The 16,132-nt window shown below is 43.2% G+C and overlaps 1 protein-coding gene across 1 annotated transcript; it reads left to right on the top strand.

Moving 5' to 3' along the window:
- Positions 1 to 6,291: 6,291 nt before the first annotated feature.
- LOC130115562 (uncharacterized) lies at positions 6,292 to 7,867 on the top strand. The gene is made up of 2 exons (XM_056283272.1): positions 6,292 to 7,318; positions 7,485 to 7,867. Exon 1 carries the CDS (start codon positions 6,465 to 6,467, stop codon positions 7,164 to 7,166), a length of 702 nt encoding a protein of 233 aa, XP_056139247.1. The 5' UTR covers positions 6,292 to 6,464; the 3' UTR covers positions 7,167 to 7,318; positions 7,485 to 7,867.
- The last annotated feature ends 8,265 nt before the right edge of the window (positions 7,868 to 16,132 follow it).

Here is a 16,132-nt window from a genome sequence, read left to right as displayed (position 1 = left end):
GTTTATAGTCTGTGAAAAATGGAACATTAAAAAAAACATTGTTTGCTTCCTGAAGTGTGTCATTCATTTTTCCCCCATTCTCAGATGAGGCCTAAATTTCAATCCTTTGCCCTCACCCCTGGACACAGTTGCTTTGACTGCATGATAGAAGCAAACGAGGCTTATAAATGTAAGGTTGACCAAGGATGACTGTGTTGTTTGTTCAAACTGCTCATATATGCACAATATGTAAAATGTGAAGGACATAAAGGGCTTAATTCAGTCTGAAGCAAATTAAAATGCTTTTCTCTGAAAAGAGGCACAACGTACACTATCCCCCCTCCCTTAGGCATCAAGTCCCTGTGGTGCAGTCACGTCTCGCAATCTCATGATCTACAATGAATAAAAAGTTCTTTGCAGAGAAATGAGACAGAGATGCCTGGTTTGCTCAAGGAAACTTGGACCACAGAACTGTATCCATTGCCATGTGGTAAAGTGAAGTGACTGGTCCTTGGATGGCAAAGTGTTATATTTGCAGTGTTTTAATCCTCTTTAAAGATTCAAAGGCACTGAAGAAATTCTGAGCAGATGGCTATTTGGGAGGTTTTGAATGTGGTGGTCTTAGTATCAGTGGAAGGCTGCTGTCCAAACCCAGAGTCACTGATCTAATGGGTGGAGTGAGTCATACCTACCTTCTACAGTATGCGAACACAACCATCTCCATCAACATACACAGGCCAGCACAACGAGCCAATTTGAACAATGAGCCACATTTATGCAATCGTGTTTTTCTGGTCATATCATGTTCTAGGACAGTTTTGTACTGCTGTAATCTCTCATCTGTTCTCATCATGTGCTGCAATCTATTCATTAGGTAGCCTGAATTTCAAACAGGTCAGGGTAAAACACCTGGCTACGCCAGTTCCTTGAAATCAGTAACACATCCCTCACATAAGTGATGGAGCAGACTAATCCAAAATGTATAAGTTGGCACAGAAATTTATCAAAGCAAATGTGCACCATTTGCGCTTAATCGGAGCCATTTTAGGGAGTGTAGTTGCCATGTGCTGTGTGCCCTAACAGACTGTTTTAATTTCCAAAATGCTTAGATCATGAGACTAAATGCTGCGGCAGTCTTGAACAGTCAAAATGCATGCATGCTCGGTTTCACTTCTGCAATTTCAGATTTTTTGCAGAATTGAAAACACCACTTTGTAGTGAATTGCAGGCAAATGGTAAAAATTAAATACCGAGGGTGTCATGAACACGGCAAAGTAACTGAGTAACTTCATGGTCATGTCATTACATTTCCTCCCATTCTATAAATGGCAGCCACTCTTCCTTATCTCGCTCTATGACTAATCTTTACTGAGCTAGCTATGGTATATATGGCTCATGAATGATTTCTGGTAAGTAACGGTGATGCATCAGGCCTAATACCACAAATTAGTTAGCGAGCACTTCCCGTTCTGTACCCAGATAATAATCAGGTCTGTAGAAAGTTAAACCTTAGAAATTGTCAGAACGGAAAACTATTCCAAGAGCATTAGGTTAGCAATTCCCTACTCCTGAAACACTAGCCACTATGTTGTATCTAGAATTTCAGTATCTTAGCATATCATGAGACAAAAAAAAGCATGCTTAAGAACATAAATATGGATGTGATTTTTGGAACTTCCTGACTTATTTTCCATGTGGAGAGTCCAAATCATGACGTTGCATAACACATCAGCTCTTGACATTAAGCGACCCCTCTATTTAAACAAAATGTAAGCAATCAGAAGGTGACGACATGTTATACCCTCAAATTCTTAGTTAATCTGGTGGTAGAGTAAATTAGCCTATATGATGTTTCTATTTAAAAATTGTGATAGGGGCATTAAATAGACATAAAAGAAGCCTCCCACTTTCCATTTGTGGTACTGAGGCATATAATGGTGGCATGGCTCCACTAAAATGTTGTTTTAGGCCTCTCTGATAGTGGGAGACGTGCTAAAAATGGCCATTCAATCCATTTAACCAGATGCACGGACAGTGGTCTTCCTCCATCTGTTCTATTGTCTCGCTGTTCTCTAGGATGAGGAACGGATGCACCTCCGAAGGAGATGCAGGAAATACTCTTGGCCTGGAAGAACATGGCCGATGTCTTCCCGCCTCCCGCATATTGACTTAAGACACACACTATACCCTCACCTAGACTATACTAAATATAAATGGATTTGGCGTGTCAGCTTTATTATGCTATGATATGTATCTTCTTATTCCTGTATTCTTGATACAAGAAACAAATTGATCCATCGTCATAATTTTAGAAATTGATCACACATATCATATGAGTTGTCTCCCGCTATAAGATTTCAACCCTCATCCGTGCTGTTTGTTTTCCGACAAAGATTCGGCAGCAGGCCGCCAGACGCAGCAGAGGATATGTAGCTCCGCTGTTGTAAGAGGATAGATCACAGCTGTGAGTGGTGTCCGATCTCCAGGCGGAGACAAAAAGAACAGAAAGGTCTTGGGGGGTGTCCATGTCAAGGTCTTTGTCATCTTTACTGAGACTCCATGCAAACAGCAGGCTTGCTCAAGAGGGGAAGCAGCCTGTCATGCACACACTCCAGAAATAGCTGCTCTCGACAAGCGCAAAAATGTACAAGGCAAAGCTACATTTTCGAATTGCTCTGTGAAGATCAAACCAACTCAGTCGTGAGTGTGTGAAGATGTAAGCGGTATCATTATTAATCAAGAGACGTTGAATAGGATTTTGATTGCACCACAGGCCATGAGACATGTGTGCGCGCGTGTGTGTGTGTGTGTGTGTGTGTGTGTGTGTGTGTGTGTGTGTGTGTGTGTGTGTGTGTGTGTGTGCCTGCCTGCAGGGTTATATGTGCATATGTGGGTCAAGATTTTCAAGACTGGGTTTAACGTCCTTTCGTTGTAAGTCAACCCACAGCATTTTAGTACCATGCCTCAGCTGTACCATGAACTGTGGTATATGGACTTTAATGCAATCACAAAATACCGGGATAAAACAGTGAATTCTTGTGGTCTACATTAAACAATGAAAACAGTCATTCGGAAAATCCCAATTAAGTTTGTTAACGTCATTAGAATTCATGACACGGATCAAAAAGAAATCACTCTTCAAGCTTTCTGGAGTGTAAACCGGCAGGCTCCCAAGTCCTGACCTCTAAATTGCCTCACCCTGAATTGTTTAAGAGAAAAAGAATCCAAAATCTCATTAAAGAATCGCTTGTGGTTTTGGAAACTGCTGAGCAGCAAAGTTTTGTTGCAATTCGGCTACACGTGTCTCACCATTTTAATCAATTACTTAATGTTCTATGTTGTACTTCTACGTTGATCATGTAATTTCTCAGTACACTTGAGAAAGCTTGTTACAGTTTGTTTCCAAGCAGTGAGAGCGAGTTTTCAGTCTCTAACATCCTGAACATTAGGAATAGCAGTGAAAGGGGGGGGGGGGATCACAAGGGGTTGCAAACACAGGACCACGTTTTGCCACATCCAATCAATTAGCAGCCAGTAAGTTTTGTCTCAAAAAAATGTTTGACAGATTTGGACATTTCCTTTAAATTTGTGTCAGTACAGAATCCATCCATTATCCATACTCGCTTAATCCAATTCAGATTCACAAGGGGGAGTCTTCAGTGTATCCCTGCAGGCATTGGGCAGAAGGCAGGGCGACATCGCGGACAGATCGCCAGTCCATTGCAATCAATCACACCTAACATTTATGTCTTTGGACTGGGAGGAAACTGGAGTCCTCCATCCATCCATTCATCCATCCATCCATCAGCTTATCCTGGCCATGGTCACGGGGTGCTGGAGCCTATGTTAGCATGCATTGGGTGCAAGGCAGGATCAAACCCTGGCCAAGGCTCCGGTCCATCACAGGGATGGAACAAGAGTAACTGGAGGAAACCCATGCAAACTTAGGGAAAACATCCAAACTCCACACAGATGGACTGGGATCAAACCCAGGACCCTCTTGCTGTGAAGACACACACTGCTAACCATTAAGCCAAAATCCCCCACCCCCCGCCCCCATGTATGATTGTCTACATAAATCAGTGTCTGCAGTGACATAGACCTTGACCAAAGGGTTAGGGTTGGTTACTAAACAAGACCAGTGTTGTAGTACTCGAGTCCAGGACTCGGACTCGAGTCCGACTCGAGTCCTGATTGTCATGACTCGTGACTCGACTTGGACTTGAGCACTGATGACTCGGACTTGGACTCGGACTCGCGAATTTACTGCATTCGGACTCGGAAGTTGGAGACCCGGACTCGGACTTTTTAATTGATAAAGACTGTTTTTGTTAGATTTTTTTTAAATGATAGGCCCTGTTAAAATATATTGATAGCTATATTAATACTGTAACATTATTCAATTTCGTGTAAGGGCAGGCACGTGTGTTCCACCTACATGCGGATTCACGTGGCGTGCATACCGTCATGTTCAGTAGCGCGAAGATGCCTAAAGAGACGCCCCGAATTGTGCGCTATGCTTACACAGATTTTACAACAAATTCCAGCAAGATCACTGCTAGATGTTCGATATGTAAACGAACTATTGAGGAGAAGACCGGCACAACCTCAAACTTCAACAGACATCTGTCAAGGATGCACCCAGAAAAGTAAGTGATATGCAGTCAGTTGATGATATGGTTGGTGATCAGTTACCGTTAGCTAGCTAGCTATCTAGCTACGGTAACAATAGCCTCTGAAGTAACTCAACCACTGGTCCAAGATGTTGGGTTAGGTCGTGTGGCGGGTATATCATATCACTAGAACCGTTGGGTTAGGTCGTGTGGCGGGTATATCATATCACTAGAACCAAGTGAGATTGTATAGGTAAGTTAAGTAACGTTACTGTTAGAATGCTAATGCAGCATTGCACAGAAAAGTCACAGTACGGTTCGCTTTCGGTACGAGCGTGCCATCGATCTCACTAATGATGAGTTGGTAAGTAACACGCAGCGTCTTCGTGTTATAGGGAGATTAAAACTGATTTTTCTTATTTATCATTTAGCTAATTACCAAGTAGCATACACTTAACGGAAAAAACACACCACTCTGAACTACCGTGTTAGCATTAATCTTAACTAGCAATAACAAATCCGCACATTGCAGATCTCCGCCATGAATATTCTCCAAGTGCGGAGAAGGAAGAAGTCTAGCATATATGCATCCACAAATAATGTTGATAAAATGTGCACAACTTTACAATGCAAATAAAAATAATTGTAGGCTATTACTCGCTAAATGGACTAATTGAAGATGTGGCATTCCCCCCCCCGCCCCCCCGATGTACCGAAAACTACCGAACCGTATCGTGATTGGTGACACCGCATAGGCTACTGTAAATAGGGGGATATTTTTCTTTGCATATATGCAGCATTGGGTGTGCCAAATTCTAAAAATAGACACGCGCGACGTAGCTTTTGAACAGTACTATGAACTGGCTCTGTCTTCTAACAAAATCACACCCTCCCTGACCCATACAGAATAAACGTACAGACTCACGGAGGATAGAGAGTTAAAGCTCAGCTAGGTAGCATGTAACATACTTAAATCAATAATTAAATGACTGGGTTTTGCTAATTAATCCCTGTCCTGTTAGTCTCATAAATTATGTATCTTTTCTCATACTTTTCATTTATCCAGCTAGTTTACATTAGTTAATCTACTAATATGGTAATGTTAGTTATATAGATAACTAAATATGTAACTTAACTGGTTATGGTTCAAACCACTATGTGTATAATGTGTAACATTTGTATTTTTATTGCATATTGTTATAGCTATAACGTTACACATTTTTTGCTGTGAGAAAGATTACTTGAAACAGTTTGGCATCAGCAAGCTAAAGTGTGTATCCTATCTTCCCCTAGGTTCCAAGAATACCGTGCCTCCACTGCTTCAGATGTGATGCCAGCTGCTCCAGGTCAGAAGACTATCACATCATTTTTAAATGATGGACAGCAAAGGATGTACGACCTCAAACATCCACGTCAGAAGGCAATAAGTGATGCCCTTGTAAAAGATCTAATCATTAAGTGCTGCTTGCCACTCTCCATCGTTGACAACGAGGACTTCAAGCACTTCCTGCATGTCCTGGACCCTCAGTACCGGCCCATAGCAAGATCCACAATTTCCTCTGTGACCATTCCAGGAATGGTGGAAGTCAAGAAAGAACAGATAAAGAACCAGCTGGCAGAAGCATCGAGTGTTGCTGTTACCACAGACATTTGGAGTGATCGAAAGATGCAGTCATTCCTTGGAGTGACAGCACACACAGTGGCAATGGATAAAAAAAACAGGAACTCAGCCTTCAGTCATATCTTCTTTCCTGCAAAAGAGTGCATGGGAAACACTCAGGAGAGAAGATTGCAATGATGTTTGAATGCTGTGCTGAAGAATACCTGATTAAGGAATAGATCAACTTTGTCATAACTGACAATGCATCCAACATGAGAAAAGCTTTCCAGGCCAGCTTTCCCCTAGAGGATCCTTGTGATGCTGAAGCTCATGATCCCAGCACTTTTGAGGACGATGATGAAATATGGCAAGACCTGATGCCAGAAGATCAACAGACAGTCAATGACACTTTGGCTGAGAACTGTAAGATGCAGAGACTATCATGCTTCACACATTCACTGCAGTTGGTCATAAAAGATGGTCTGAAAGACACCAGTGGGCTGTCAAGCACCCTAGCAAAGCTATCCCGTGCAGCCAACCTCCTCCACAGTGGCACCTCGTTTAAAGACTGCTTTGAAGCGTGTTCTGGTGATGCAACAATTCCAACAGCGAATGCCACACGATGGAATTCCACTCTGAAGCAGGTGAAGGCTTATGTGCATTTAGACATGCAAAAGCTGTCCAGTGTGTTGGAATCAGTGGGGCACAAAAGCCTTATCTTATCCCCGCGAGAGTATGCTCAGCTTAAAGAACTGATCGAAGTTCTTGATCCGTTCTTAGAGGCAACCAACCTAACTCAGGGTGAGACTACTGTCACCGTCAGTGTGATTGTGCCCTGTGTCCTCACTCTGCGCTGTTACCTGCAGGAAATAAGAGGAAAAGCCAGATACTGTGGGCCTCTGGTGAGATCTGGAGAGCTCCTTGAAAACAAGGTTTGCAGAGGTTTTCAGTGCAGTCAAGATACCAGGATGTGAGCCGGCTGAAGGAAGAGGCCCCACCAAATTTCCTTTCACCAATGCCTACTTCATAGCATCTGTGTTGGACCCAGCATTTGGCTTCCAGCGGCTAGAACATGATGTGCAGCTGGACAGTGACGTCAAAGATGTGCTGAAGACTGAGATCAAAGGTGAGAAATGTTTTGATTAACGTTAGTTAAGTGATTAACTATTTGATTGTTGTGATGTTTATATCATTGAAGGTGTTACAATAAAGCACATAGGCGTGTCATTTGTCATGTAGGCCTAGTCAATAACATATTTGTAATGAGTCCCCCATGCCCCCTCTCATTTCAGAGTATATAAAGGCAGAGGGTGACAAGCAAGCGGTATCAACAGCAGATGCAGCGGAAGCAACAGGACCAGGGGAAGGTGAACTTTCAGAGTCTCCTCCTGAGAAGCAGTTGAGAATGTTCTCCCACTATAGGAGGACTCCCTCCTCCACCGAGAAGAAGCCGTCTGGCCAGGCTCAGTTGACTGCATACCTCAACTTGATCGCTGAGCAGGACTCTGACTCAGTCCCGTGCCTCAGGTTTTGGCAGCAAAACAAATCCAAATTCCCTACCCTCTATCAGATTGCCACACAGGTATTCTCTATCCCTACCTCCAGTGCGCCCATTGAAAGGGTATTTAGTCATGGAGGCATTTTGATGAGGCCTCACCGTGCAAGGTTGAGTAGTTCCATGCTGTCAGATCTTGTGTTTTTGAAATGCAACGTGTATGCTTAAAACTAGTGCCACCAGCCTTTTGTTCCTAACTATTCCTGAGAGACAATGTCTTTTGACTAGTTTTTATGAATGTATTGTATGCTGTGGAACTTACTTCTGTATACTGTTTCCACCATTTGCTAATAGCATACTATTCACAGCTATCAAATGTGTTTTGAAGCACATCCAGTGTTCAGAATGTCAAAGAAATTCAGACTGTTCTAAAAATGTGTGTGTGCGCGCATGCTTGCGCGTGCATGTGTGCGAGTGTGTGGGTGTGCATTTGTTTGGCTATCGTGTCACAAAGTAAATAAACTCCCTTTGAAATGGTGACAGCTGTGTCATTTTTGTTTAATGTAGACCTTTTTTATTTGTATGTCAGATCTTTGACTGTGCCCGAGTGGATCACTGGAGCCATCTTGGAACTCGACTCAGACTCAACCTTGATGACTCGGACTCGGACTAGGGTAATAGGGACTTGACTCGGACTCAGGTAATGGGGACTCGACTCGGACTCGACTCGACTTTTCTTTGGTGACTCGGACTTGGACTCGAACACTGGAGACTCGACTCGGACTCGAGGTTTAGTGACTCGACTACAACACTGAACAAGACCAATGAGATTTTGAGTAGCATATATAGATGCATGACGTTCAACATAACCCTGCTATTACTACTACCCACTGTGCACTTAAAGACTAGTTAAAACAGAACATCTAAACCACCTTTCAACAAGGCTCAGACAGCATGATGGCTTCTAGAAAATTTCAAATATTTCTACAAGGTTATAGAAGTTCAGGAATAGTGGCCATTAGGTATTTGAACCAGTATGGTGTACCAGTTGTTGTCTGGCATCATACCATGTATTCAAGCATATCAGAAAACATGCACAGGAAGGACCACTGAAGGACAGGGCAGCTGCCATATGCTGTCAAAGGGAATAAGTTGAGTTTTTGGCTATTATTTTTTTATGTCTGGCAAAATACAGCAGAGGTTACTAAACCAGAGTGATGACATTCATTCATTCATTCATTCATCATCCGCTGCTTCTCCAGGGTCGGGTTGCGGTGGCAGCAAGCTAAATAGGGCACTCCAGATGTCCCTCTCCCCAGCAATGCCCTCCAGCTCCTCCTGGGGGACCCCAATGCATTCCCAGGCCAGATTGGACATGTGGTCCCTCCAGCGAGTTCTGGGTCTACCCCGGGGTCTCCTCCCAGTTGGCCATGCCCAGAAAACCTCCAAAGGAAGGCGCCCAGGAGGCATCCTAATCAGATGCCCGAACCACCTCAACTGGCTCCTTTCGACGCGAAGGAGCAGTGGCTCTACTCCGAGCTCCCTCCGGATGTCCGAGCTTTGGACAACACGTCATTTTTGGACTCTGATGTGTTTTCCTTAAAATAATCTCTTATTCTGCCTGTTTGGTATTGATAGAGACTGTAGGACAAACCTGCATCTTTAAAATTCGTTTTCCTGGGAAAATCTTAACACCAGATAACCACTTCTTACCCCTCTTTTAGTAAATAAATCCAGAGAAACAACAATTGCAGAAAACATGATTTGCACTTGTCAATCATGTCTTACAGACAAATCTGGTAAACGACACGTCTTTTATGGACATAAACAAATCCCAATAAATTTGTATTTGACTCCAAATACATATTTGTGACTTAATTGAGATTATTTCTAGCACCTGACACCCCTTCACAGTTTGCACCCTGAGTAAGGCGATGAATGTGCTTTTTCAACATGTTCAACATGGATGCTATGCATTAGCCAATAAACAAGTCAGGCTTTTTACTCTTTGTATGGGGAGAGCCTTAGATGCAATTATTTGTAAAAGTGTGTAACCTACAAACCCAACTCAGAAAAAATTGGGATGGTATGGAAAATGCAAATTAAAAAAAGAAATCAGTGATTTCTAAATTCGCTTTGACTTGTATTTCATTGCAGATAGCATGAAGACAAGATATTTCATGTTTTGTCTGGTCAACTTCATTTCATTTGTAAATATATACATCCATTCTTGCCATTCAGGCCTGCAACACATTCCAAAAAAAAAAGTTGGGACAGGGGCAATTTGGGGCGTCCAGGTAGCGTGGCGGTCTATTCCGTTGCCTACCATTGCCTACCAACACAGGAATCGTCGGTTCGAATCCCCATGTCACCTCTGGCTTGGGCGGGTGTCTCTGCAGACCAATGACGTGCGTGATAAATTGGGCGGCATGGTGGCACAGTGGTTAGCGCTGTGACCTCACAGCAAGAAGGCCCTGGGTTCAAACCCCGGGGTTGTCCAACCTTGGGGGGTCATCCCAGGTCATCTTCTGTGTGGAGTTTACATGTTCTCGCCGTGTCTGTGGTGGGTTTTCACCGGGTGCTCCGGTTTCTCCCACCATCAAAAAAGACGTGCATGTTAGGGTTAATACTCCTGTCTGTGCCCTTGACCGAGGTATGGCAAGAAGACCTGGAGCTGGTCCCCGGGTGCTGCACGGCGGATGCCCACTGCTATTAGCTACATCGCTAGGATGGGTTAAATGCAGAGAAAGAATTTCCCCCACAGGGATTAATGAAGTATATCAAAATAAATAAATAAATACATAAATAAATTATAAAAAAACAATTAGGGCTAGTAATGAGGTAAAATAATTAAATAATGATGTGACTTAAAACAGGAGATGTCAACAGGTGATTGTAATCACGAGTTGGTGCAAAAGTATCCAGGAAAGGCCTAGTGCTTTAGGAACAAATATGGGCCGAGGATCGCCAGTTTGCCAACAAATCCATGAAAAAATGATTGAAATGTTAAAAAAAATCAATTTTCCTCAAAGAAAGTTAGGAAGGGATTTGGATATTTCCCCCTCTAGGGTGCATAGCATAATTAAAAGATTCAAGAAATCTGGAGGAATTTCAGTGCGTAAAGAGCAAGGGTGGAAGCCTAAGCTGAATAACCGTGCTCTCCGATCCCCCAGATAGCACTGTCTCTCATTCATCTATAAGCGATATAACTACATGGGCTCAGGATTACTCTGGCAAACCTTTGTCAAGCACGACAATACGTAGTTACAGCCACAAATGCCAGTTAAAATTTCCCTGTGCCAAAAGGAAGCCTTATGTTACCCGTGTCCAGAAGTATCATTAACTCCTCTGGGCTCAGAGGTATCTGGGATGGACCATCACACAGTGGAAACATGTATTGCAGTCAGACGAATCAGTATTTCAGGTCTTTTTTGGAAGAAATGGACGCCGTGTGCACCAGACCAAAGAAGAAAAGAACCATCCAGAGTGTTGCCAGCAACAAGTCCAGAAGCCAGATTTTATCATGGTATGGGGCTGTGTCAGTGCCCTTGGCAAAGGTAACTTGCACTTCTGTGAAGGCACCATTAATGCTGAAAAGTACATAGAGATTTAGGAGCAACATATGCTGCCTTCAAGACGACATCTTTTCCAGGGACGCCCATGCATATTTCAACAAGACACTGCAAAACCACATTCTGCACACATTAAAATGCTTGGCTGCAGAAGAAGAGGGTGGAGGTGCTGGACCGCCTGCCTGCGGTCCAGACCTGTCCCCAACGCAGAATGTGTGGCACATTTTGAAATGCAAAATGCGACAACGCAGACCCCGTACTGTTGCTCACCTTAAGACTTGTTAGCAGGAAGATTGGTGCAAAATTACACCTGAACCGCCTCATCACTTGGTGTCTTCAGTCCCTAAACATCTTTTAAGTGTTGTGAAAGGAATGGCAACATTACAAACTGGTAAATATTTTACTGTCCCAACATTTTTTTAAATATGTTGCAAGAATCAAAATTGAAATGTTTATCTGAAGAAAAAAAAAATTCACGAGGTAAAACGTCAATTAATGTGCTGTTGTATTGTTTTCAATGTAATACAGGTCAAAGATCGTTTACAAATCACTGTTGTCAGTTTTCATTTTAATTTGACATACCGTCCCAACTTTTTCAGATTAGGGGTTGTATAAATTTGTATCTGGAGACAATAATTTTACAAATATATTTCTGCATTTAAATTATATTATTCTAAAAATATCTTTCTTCATATAGTATTTATAGTGTTAACTCATCATTTGTGAATAACAAATTACATGTCTATTGGTTCACATTTGCTGACATTTTTAAGACAAACTGAGCAGTGAGCTCAAGTATTTGTGACTAGGCGAAGATATTTGCAGTTTGCCATTCTTTTTTGTTGATTGACATGGGCAAATCATGTTCTGATTTGTGCATTTAATCATTCTTTCTCTGCATTTAGCTATAAAAATTTAAACGTATTTGATTCCACAAACCTGTGATGGCCTGGCAGCCTGTCCAGGGTGTGTCTCTGCCTGCCGTCCAGTGACTGCTGGGATAGGCTCCAGCATCCCCGCGACCCTGGGAGCAGGATAAAGGGTTTGGATGGATGGATGGATGGATCTGACTCCACACTCACAGGAGACTGAGAGACACAGAACCTGTCCAGCTTCCACTAAAGGTCATTTAGATTCCTGTGCCTGATATCAGACATACATAAACTTTGCACAGCTGGCAATACAATATAGTGGCCACTTCTTGTAACATGCTAATTATCAGGAACATCAGGAATCAGGAACATTTATTTGTCATTTCATTCCATGCACATGAAATGAAATATCGTTTCCCCCAGCCCACAGCAGTGCAACACAAAGACAAATACACATCCAAACTACAAGAACACATATATCCAAACCACGAAAAAAATACAAAAACACATACTACATCCAACATATATATATAAAAAAAATTCACTGTCCAACACCGTGAATGCCAGGATGACCGTCAGAATTGCCGGTCTGCATGCGCTAACAGTTAGCTTAGTCTGCCTCGCTTCCGCGTCCTGTCAGACCGTTCTGTGTTTCCTCCTAGGGCGCAGCTCCAAGGCAGCAGCAGACCAGACTCCCCAAGCCGATCCAACGCCAGCTCTCCCAGTCAGACACCTTCGACATACCTCCCCACAATCCGCACGACAACACCACAAACACAGTCAATGCTAGGCAAGGCTGCCACCAGACCGCCCTCGGTGTTATCGGAACTGCCGGTCTGCATGGGCTGGCAGTTAGCTTAGCCTGCCCTGCTTCCGCGTCCTGTCAGACCGTCCTCGCTGTTTCCTCCTCGGGCACAGCTCCAGGCAGGGCTGTGGTCTCTGGGCCCACAGGACGCAGCAGGCCAAGCTCTCCCAGCCGATCCAGCACCAATTCTCCCAGCCATCAAACCAAAACACAAACTTAGACGCAGACGTGGACAAAGACACTGCATGGATGGAACTGGGTGAGACCGCCACAAACGTAAGTTTGTGCCGCCATCTTCCCACACTGGTACTGGGTGTGGCCGCTGCAAACGTGAATTTGTGCAGCCATCTTCCCACACCGGGAGTGGATAATTAGAAGTTAGAATTGAAATGAATACCCTTTTTACTAAAGAAATACATGCCGTGAATATCAGCAATATCTCTTTAGTATCTTTTATTCGACTGCAGAAATGTTCAACTTGATTCCCAAGGGTTTTGCCACTTGTGTTTTTCCACTTCAAATGCTGAGTAAATCCAACCGTAATGTCACATATCTCCCTGTGGTATGACTGTATCCCTGCCGTTTATTGTCTTGGATGATATTCTCACGATCTCAATGCTCTTACAAATAGAAAACAGTAGAAATGTAAACGCAAACTAGACAATAACAAAACATGAGGCTGTAACTTGCACCAATTTCTTGCTCTTCCTTTGGTGGTATGACTATGAAGTGCATATAATTGACACACGGAGGGGCACATGCCAAACCTCCTCTTGCAGAGCCAGGGGTGCATGAGTCCATCATGTCAGCTGTCATAAATGTAGTTCAAGCCACCGGCAGCCATAACTACTGTCCAGTAATAATGCAATGCCCTTTTCTTATGGAGCATCATGGGCAATGTCAAGGCCTGCGGTCTCGTTTTCATGCATCCTAATGAAGGTGAACAGTGTTGGTGGCATACATCTACCAATCCAACAGTTATGGTCTTTAATTTGAAAAGAGAAGGCAAGCTTGGCTGTTGTCAACTTGGGTGATCTTACCAACATTTCCTCACTGGCTCACGATTTCAAGATCAGAGGTATCCGTCTATCATAGTGCAAACCATGTTAGTACCCATTTTCACCAAAATATAATAAAAATACAAGATATGTTGTGCCCTAAATTACCTTTGACCTTAGTTTTACAACTGTTTCAGCACTGTATGCCAAGCTCCTCTCTCTCTTCCTTCCCTGCTTCCAGCTGTCTTCCTTCCCAGTGTCCTTGGCTGCTGCTCCTTGCTGTCTTTTTTTTTTTTTTGCCTCAATATGTCTGTCTTTCGCAAACTATTTTGGGACAAACTAGGAATGAGAGACCAGGAGCGATGAGTTGTTCCTGCACTAAGCGTTCTCAGCTCAGGGACTCTCCCCACCTCTGTGGTGAATTGGGTGGGTGTAGGTAATTAGAGAACTGATACAGATACCTCGGTCTCCAGGGAAACGGCTGCCATCCGTCCCTGCTTCCCATGGAGGAGGAGCAGCAGCTGAGGTGTTTTTGCCGGCTCCTCAGCTACCGCTCTGTTCTGGACGGATGCCCTTGAGTGAGCACAACGAGGCATCCCTCTCCCGTGCTATCTGGGGATAGGTGACACATACCTACATACCGGCAGACACCTCTTTCCTCACGTGCCACCGCTCTCTCACATCGCATTGCCTGTGAGACTTCTAGTGTTCCAGATGAAGAGGCACTGTCGTACTCATGCTGCAGAGAAAACCAGTCCGTTTATTTTAATGTGCACGATCTGTTCATGCACACTAGAAATGCCCATTTTCACAGCCCATCAAACACCATGAGGTCAGGCCGTTATCAAATTATCCAAGCAAAATCAGAACTATCCTGTGTAGTTGAAGGGCACTATCATTTGTTCCACCTTACGGCATATGGCCAAATGTGAATTACCTTATAACCCTCTACTGTCTCTCACTGCACCAATTAGACTTCCCTTCCAGGCTTCCTGATGTAAACATATTCCCTGATCTAACAAACTGTGTCTAAATCTTATCAACAGACCTCTGTGTGTTAGTATTTCCTGGCTATACATAAGAAAAGTAAATGAGAGATGTGGAGAAGGAGCTCTTCTTCGTGACTGACTCGAAGCCCCGGGGATTCCACGTGATTAAGGCTGTAACTGCGTCAGGAAGGAGGGTTCAGCAGCAAAGGCCTAAGGCCAGGCTCCCTCTGTTTTCCTATGATTCAAATCTGCTTGTTTGGGCTGTCCCATACAAAGCACCACCCCAATATAAACATTATTGTAAAAGCTTTTTTTATGTATAAAAATAAAAGATGAGAAAAGGGTTTTTTTTTTTCATCAGGAACTGCCAACTTATTGTTTTTCTTTTGATGAACTGATGTGGCCAATGAACTTAAGTGCATCGCTGTGGAATTTCGGCCGCATGCATTCAAAGTAGAACTGATCTTTTCACCCTTTTTGTGTGAATTTTAAAAGTCGGACTATATTTTAGATCTAAAAGGTAGTCGTAACTCACTGATGTCCCCAAATGTCATCATTACTAATCTTTTTTGGCTGGTGAGGGGCCATTGTTGATGGGTTTCAGAATCGTCATTGCAGTAAGGTTGTGCAATATCACAATGCAAGTAATGTGTTGTGATGCAAATTGGGACCATCAGTCAATTTAGGCTAAAACTGTTATTGTTCTATAGACGATGACATCTAGCAAGGTCTGCTTTTTATGACTGCTCTTGAAAAATATGCTAGCACATCTGTTGAATAATAGAATTTAGTCTGATTCAATGATTTCTTGGACAACTGCCTTATTTCCGCCTATAAAATCACCCTAATCATTGTCTTTATGCATGCTCAATAATCCACTTAAGGAAATCACAGAAAGGTGAATCAGTTCATCTGGACACATTTATTGAGAGAAACGTTTCATCACTCATCTAAGTGACCTCTTCAGTCTCAGCTGACTTCAAGTATCCCCACCCTTATAAGCAATACAGTGGCATAACAACCGAAAGTGTGAATTGAACCAAGTGAACTGGATTCTGAATACGTTTCATCTCTGATGAGTGATGAAACACATCTGTCAATAGGCGTTGCATCCAGGTGAACTGAGTCAACCTTCTTTGATGTGACTGCAACTATTCCCCAATCCTCTGTGAATAGTACACATGGCCCACGTAACTCTAGTTAATGGTC

Source organism: Lampris incognitus, chromosome 1, assembly GCF_029633865.1.
Source record: "Lampris incognitus isolate fLamInc1 chromosome 1, fLamInc1.hap2, whole genome shotgun sequence".
Classification (NCBI taxonomy): domain Eukaryota; kingdom Metazoa; phylum Chordata; class Actinopteri; order Lampriformes; family Lampridae; genus Lampris; species Lampris incognitus.
This window is presented reverse-complemented; position numbering and strand designations above follow the sequence as displayed.